Genomic DNA, 7,486 nt, shown 5'->3' with positions numbered 1-7,486 from the left:
TTCTATGATTCTATGATCTTCTTTGGCCATGGGGTTCTCGTATATCGTTCTGCATCATCTCTTCAGTCTTTTAGACTTGTAAAGAGTCTTTTGCTTTATTATATTGAAATGGTTAGAAACCGATGACTTCTCTCTTACTAAAACCTCTTCTCAACCTCACAATCTTTCTTCTAGTGCCTGAATTTACAGTCACTTGTTACCTCTAACACCTCTCTTCTCAGAATCAGGAGTTTGACAAAGTGTAGTTTGTTATTACCTAGTATTTTGTACTCATCTCTCTCATCCCTGTCTCTATTCCCAAGTCTGGCTTATATCCTGTCTCTGGTCTGCTCTGATTTCTTGTTTATAGCCATTTAGAGTTTCTAGAAACTAAAACAACTTGTGTTTTCTTCTATGCATATCATAAGGAGTTCCACAAGTTCAAAATCACAGTATTGCTTTTAGGCTGCAGCACAGCTCTGCCCTGCTGCCCCTCACCCCTTGAACTATTTATCCCATCTTCTTGCTTTTATACCTTCCTTATTTCTATCTTCCTGTCCGAGTTTTCTCCCTTATCCTGTTCCCCTTAACTGCAATAATGCTTTGTCTATACATCAAGTCCATTATTTTTAAAATTTTCAGATTCCCATCCTCAGTCTTCATTCAAAACCACACTTTCATTCACATCCACGTTTTGCTTACATGGCTTAAATCATGAGTCTGTCACTGTGAAAAGAATGTATCATCACTTCATGTCTTCATGATGTAGAACTTCACTACTTTCCATGGCAAGAATACGTAAATACTTTTACATGATTCTTTAATAAGGCTTAAAGGGGGGGTGGATTCAGCACCAGGTCGTGGCATCACACACCTGACAGCACAGAGGCAGGTCTGGATGTTGAACGGTGCCAAGATAAGCCTAACAGAAACACGAGATGGGAGTGACACTCATTGGCTTGCACATTTTTCACTACAAGAAAGAGTGGGCTACAGCTTTTTCTACGTTGCAAGTGACCTGTGTGCTGTTACTACATCTTAATGTATTCAAGTATCTCTCTGCTAGCTTCAGCACTTAATCCGCCCTTTTGCTCCCTCTTAGAAGTGCCTGTTTTTCTCAATTGACGATGTCTTTGTGTAACTTCTTCTGTTTGTAAGTGGAGCTTACATTTTTCAGTGATACTGATAAGTTGCTTATTATCACTTTCTAGTTCCTTGCTCAGTTAAAACTCATGGACTACAGCTTGCTGGTTGGAATTCATGATGTTGAAAGAGCTGAACAGGAAGAAGTAGAGTGTGAAGAGAATGATGGAGAAGAGGAAGGTGAAAGTGATGGGACCCACCCCATTGGAACCCCTCCAGACAGTCCAGGAAACACGCTGAACAGCTCACTGCCCTTGGCTCCAGGGGAATTTGATCCAGCTATTGATGTTTATGGAATAAAATCCCATGAAAGTAAGCAGTAATATTTTTATGTTAAGATGTTTTGATTCTTACACCAGAATCCTAAAGTCTTTGCAACCACATAAAGGCAAAGTTATACTGCAAAATACAAATTCACTCTGTAGAAGAGGAAATGAGTTGCTCTTGGTGCAGCAGAAAGCAGAAGGCACCTATAATGCTCAACATGGTTACAAATTTATTTCTTATATATTGTGATGTGTGGGGATACAGTCGAATAATTCACGTACTACACAGTCAAACTGTGCACTGGCTTAGCTATTCAGATACAGCAGTTCTGTTAATTCATGGGTTTTTTCAGCCCTTCCAGGAAATCTAGTATCTGTAATTCAGATAACACAACACTACTAAAAACATTATAGAAAGAACAAGAAAAGCAGCATTCCAGGTTATGTTTCAGTTTTTGGGTTGCTTTTTTGAAAATTTGTGCACTCATAGCCGATTTCTGTGTTGCAGCTAAGAAAGTCATTATAAGCGTGTAAGAAGCCTGAAACTGGGTTTGATGTTAGTGTGTAAAACCACCTGTCACTGTTCAAGGCAGGAAAGTTCGTTCTTGTTTTTTTCCATAAGCATTTACATGGATAAATACATATTGTTATTCATAAAGAAAACAAGATCTTTTTTGTTGACACAGACGCATTACCTTTCATATAAAAGATCATGGTTTTGCCACAAAGGAACATGAAATCCACATTACTTGAAGTGAGCAATAATTCCTGTTTCTGTATGCTGGTGTTTTATTTTGCACTCGTTTAGGGAATTTTGCATTATGTATGAGTGCAGTTAAACGCTCAGTTGAGAACGGTTTGAGCCTGTGGTCTTTACAGATCTGTTAGAAGATATTTGTTAGAAGGAGGACTTGCGATTGAGATGTCTCAGAAGTCATTCTTACTGCCATGTATTTGCTATTTGCAGATGCACCTAGGAAGGAAGTATACTTTATGGCTATTATTGACATTCTTACTCATTATGATGCAAAAAAGAAAGCTGCCCATGCTGCAAAAACAGTAAAGCATGGGGTAAGTACCTGGGTCGGTTTGTAACTCTGATTCCATTTATACTCCTGCATTTTTGTTGTTTAGTGCACTGATACAGCACAGTTCAAGCTATCTAGGGAAATAGATCAGATGTTTTTCAGGTTTTTTTCTAGTTTAATATGTAATACATGAGTACAGAGTAACTGCTACACATCACGTACTGAGAGTGGAACTCCCTGTCGAGCTGTACACACACCTTGCTTAACCATAAACAACTCCAGTGAGATGCACCTTGTTCTTGAAAACAAAACTGTTCACCAGGCACTTGTATTGGTGTACAGTGCTGTGAATGCTCTTTTGAGTCTTATTTCAGGTGCAGGGCTCTAGTGGTGGTTTCATTATCTGTTACAGCCTGTTGAAAGTTAATTCTTCAGCATATGATGTGGCTCGCTTTACAAGACTTCTTAAAAAAAAAAAAAAAGTACAATCTGCAAAATTAATCCTAAAATGTACATATTAAATATTTGGAAACCACTCAGTGAAGGCCTCTGTTTGACTGCCATGAATTTCTTTATTTTGACTGAAACTACTGCTTAGCAGCAAACACCAATGACCCATGGTGAAGCAGCTCAGTCTTCCAGAATTACGATTTATATCTACCATTATCACTCCTATGGTGGTTTAAGGTTCAAATCTCAAACTTTTTTAAAAGAACATAATCGTTCATGAGGCTAAAATCCCTCCTCTCTCCAAGTACCCAAAGGATCAGGGCACTGTGGGGGGTTTTAAGCAAAGGGGGCAGGGCTTTGTAGTTTACAGTACGGAGTGATGTGGAATGCTCAGCAATAAGCCCTGCACAGGCCCGTAGAAGGTATTTTTTGTCTCTCTCAAACAGTGCTGTCATTACTCTCTCTGCTCTCAGAGCAGCTGAAAGTTGATGCAGACCATATGCAGCCATTATCTGGCAATTATTAATGAACTTTGAATGTTGCAGATCTTAAAAACTCACACTTCTGGCTTAAATAAAGGTTGGAAGTATGTTGTAAATAACTATGATTATTAAAGCTGACTGTGATTAGAACGTATTACAGAATATTACTTTTATAGAACCATTTTATTTCGCTTTCTCCATCCTGAGCCAACTGACACTGAAGTTTGTTCATTAATTGCATGCACGCAATTTTCCTCTTTCGTAAAACAGGGAAAACATAAACAAAAATGGGGCTAATGCTCTGAAAACCTCAAATAAAAATATGAATGAAATCATGACTGCGCTGAACTAGCAATTGTACAGCTTATTCAGTGAGTCCAGATTTAAAAGTGTATGTGTGGAAAAAATGTTACTGACTGTCACCATATATTCTAAAGCAGGTTATTTAGCTTTCGGATAGCGATATACAGTACGCAAGCTTTGACGCACCAGATCCGAGTATGATAATTCAGTTTGCTCTACGTGAAGGCACTGCTGCTCAACAGACCAGAATCTGTTGCATGGTTACGTGTGTAGCAGAAATTATACAGGAGACTGAAGTACAGGGAAAGTAAAGAGAAGTAAGGAAAGTGAAGAGAAGATGCTTCAGAAATGGAAGAAGGGAGTCCAACAGTTACGTTGCTGAGTACCAAGTATCACTGTGGTCATGGGAAGCCTAACGAGGCGTCAGTAAGATTGTGCTTGAGGGACATTACAATCTGTGTTTCTAGTGTCCTGGTCTGAGAATGCAAATGAAATTCATTGAGTAAAGTAAGCCAGAGCATCAAATAAAACACTTGTTCTTCCTTCTTTCTTCTCTCCTCTCAATTTTCTCTGTAGGCTGGTGCAGAAATTTCAACTGTTAATCCTGAACAGTATTCAAAGCGCTTCTTGGACTTTATTGCCAACATCTTGACGTAACCTATCATGTTACACAGGACAGACACAAGACCTGGGGACAGCAGCAGTGGCTACAAGTGTAGGGGAAAAAAGGAACTCAGAGAAGCGCTCATCTTGCAGAAAGCAACCCCTTTGTTTACATCTGCTGGCAAAGATGACTGAAGTGGGGTGGAGTACTCGCTTTAACAGCTGCCTGATATTCCCAGCATAGTTCTAGCTATTTCTGACTCTTCTGTGTGTGCAAAAAAAAAAATTAAAATAAATTAAATGACTAGAACAGCTTACTCAGAGTGCACTGTGACAGGAATACTCTGATGCTGCCAGCTGAAATGGAATAAATGAGCGAAGAGGTGTGGGGTGGGGGTGGGGAGGAGTAAATGCATGTTAAACCTACAACAGTGATATCAAATTGTAAACTGTGGATCAGTTTATTTTTTGAACTAAAAAGATACGTGACAGTGTTCTTCATGATGATGCTGACGACGATGATGATAACCTTACTGCGAATGTTACATTTACACCCTGCACACTGGCGCTCCTTAAAAAAGCAGCTGCAACAGCCCTCGGTGCCAGAGGCTTTTCCCATTCAGTTCCTAGCAGTTGGATTTTTCCCTGGTTTGTTTCTCCCTCTCCCGTTTTTGTCTTCAGCACATTGCATCAGGAAGTTCAGCCTCTCAGACGTCTGAGAGCCGGCGTCTCTCATCTTACGAAGAGCTAACGTCATTCATGCTGTGTGTACATTTTTGCAACAGTAAACTTATGTTAAGGGAAAACTTTGCTTATTTCACTTTGTTACCTGAAGTTTTAATTTGTTTTATATTCTTGCAATATAGAAACTAATAATGTTACAAGCGGGGAAAAAACCTTACCTGAAGAAGCGCATAGTTTTGGGCAATAGTAGTTGCGTCTTTCACCCAGCGTGAAAGATGTGCACACTGATAGAAATTCCATTCCCTTGTAATTTACTGGGAATTTGAAGTTTAAATGCTTATGTTGTACTGTTGAAACAGCGGTATTTTATTATAGATTATCCCTCGAAAAATGAACCCTGGATTTTACTGTTTACATTACTAGGAAAGCAGGGATATTTCTGAATTTCAGAGCCGTGTACAATATATGACTTTTGAGTTTACATGTAAAGTTATTTTGCAGTACAAATGAAGTAATGTTTGTCATCTTCCAAGGTGTAATGTGCAGTAGTGTACTAAAGTGAATGTCTCGCTCACCTCCGCGACGGACTCTTTTACAATAAAATGAGAAAGGATATTTCAGAGGGATTTTTCCCAAGGTCGTCTTTTAGCATCCAAATGACCTGTCCTACCATTTAGTCAAGTTTGATTGTATAGTACATTGCCTAAAACTGTGCTGATCATGCTTGTTTAAAATTTTTAAACAACAACATTGTATTTCTTCTCTTCTGTATTTTTCCCTGAAAGACTCCATGGCTTGAAAGAGACAAATTTACACGTGCTTAAAAGTTTATCTATTTATACACTGTGCTAAAGCTGTGCCTTTAAAATTTCTTTATTGAAATTGTTAGGTTTTGTAGGCGACGTAAGAGAAGTCAAACCCTCCCGGTCATCGTTAGTCACAAATCAGGAGTGCCAGCATGCCTTCTCCGTCGCTGACGTCAGTGCTGTTCAGCCTGCAGCCGTGCGCAGCCTATGTCGTGCTTTACTTCAGAGGAGCCTGTGCGATAGCAACCCATCACGCTCTCTTCAGCGGCCAAAGGCAATACTATCCCTCTTGCTGTGTACTAATACCTTTTTTTCCCTCCTTCCTCCGACCTTTCCTACAGGATTTTTTGTTACATTTGACTTAGTGATGTCCGCAGCACTGTAATGTATGTGTATACTTTTGTATCGTATGTATTTAAGTAAGTTGGTACTGTGGCTTGGTATTTTTTTCTGCCCTCTCCCCATGTACCCCAGCTGTATACATTCTCACCCGGGTTTCATTTTCTGAAGCATGCTGTGGCTTCTTAAAGTAGGAGGCTACAGGGCGACCCTGAAGTAAAAATGAGGTACACATACTCAGAGTAAATTGAATTTAATTGCGGCCAACGAGTGTACATTTTTAGACCATTTTAGACCTTTACAGCAAAGCATTCTTTTCGTCTGTGTAGCAGTTTTGTCACTCATTCTTGTTGATAAACTGTTTATTTGGACAGGGCAAGGAAGACTCATTATTGTGTATGTTAGTGCTTAGATTACACTCCGAACTCGAGCAAGGCTTTATAAAATAAAGCACTTTGATGACTCACTAGGTAAATCCTTTGTTCTTGTGTTTCAACCGTGACTTTGATCACTTGCAGATGAATTTTGGATGTTAAAATGAACATGTAGCCTATATCACAAAGGAAAAATAAGAAGAAACTTACAACTTTTTGTTAGATTTTACCTGCTTCTCCCATGCTTACTTTAAGTGGCTTGAAACATTTAGCCTTTGGGATTTTGGGCTTAGGCCGTGCTCTGAGAGCAGATACTGAAGTTTGTAATTGACAATTCTACGAGCTAAATCCTAACATTACTACAAAACCGGGAAGATTGTCCACAAGTTAGTTGATAGCACAAGTTAAGATCTTACGCTATCCCATTTATTTAAAAAGAACTTGGGAATAAGCCCTAATAATTCAAGGGGGGGGGTGAGGCAGGGTCGGAGGGAGGCTTTCTGTTCTGGAATTTCAAGGCTTTGTCAGGGCTTTCAGGACATGATGCAGCCTGTGCTGCACATCATGGGCAAATGACAGAAAAGTGTCTTTGTCTTTATTCTGACTAACTTTTAGTTGTCATAATACGTTTGTCACTTTTCAGTTCCTTTCGGTTTATTGCACAGATGTAGCAAGACAATATTTTCAGCAGTATTTTTACCTGTACAATACACATGACAGAATTAATGATAAAGCAGACATTCCCCACAGGGGAGATGGTTCAGGAGCTATTCTATTATAAGCAGGTGAAGTCATAGGGAGGGGAGAGAATCAGATTCTTAATTACTCACTTAATGATGTCTCTAGTATTAATTTAAGCCTGCACTTCACACAGCTGCTCCAGCTGCTTGGGGTTTAGTATGAACATGGTGCTGTCTTCATACAGCTACAGAGCTAAGATGTTCTAGACCTTACTGCTTGCTGCCTGGGGACATCCTGCTGATCCCAGCCTCTCAGCGCAGAGGCATCCCTAACCCATCTAGCTGGTGA

The 7,486-nt window shown here is 39.6% G+C and overlaps 1 protein-coding gene across 1 annotated transcript; it reads left to right on the top strand.

Moving 5' to 3' along the window:
* Positions 1-1,190: 1,190 nt before the first annotated feature.
* On the top strand, positions 1,191-5,636 carry LOC104516091 (phosphatidylinositol 5-phosphate 4-kinase type-2 alpha; the record flags this gene model as incomplete). The annotated part of the gene is made up of 3 exons (XM_010160301.1): positions 1,191-1,434; positions 2,356-2,459; positions 4,228-5,636. Coding segments are annotated over 3 exons (429 nt in total), but the record flags the coding sequence as incomplete, so codon positions are not given.
* Between the last annotated feature and the right edge of the window lie 1,850 nt (positions 5,637-7,486).

This window comes from Eurypyga helias, unplaced genomic scaffold, assembly GCF_000690775.1.
Source record: "Eurypyga helias isolate BGI_N326 unplaced genomic scaffold, ASM69077v1 scaffold19681, whole genome shotgun sequence".
Lineage (NCBI taxonomy): Eukaryota > Metazoa > Chordata > Aves > Eurypygiformes > Eurypygidae > Eurypyga > Eurypyga helias.
Note: the sequence above shows the minus strand (reverse complement) of the source record. Positions and strands in the feature narration are given on the sequence as shown.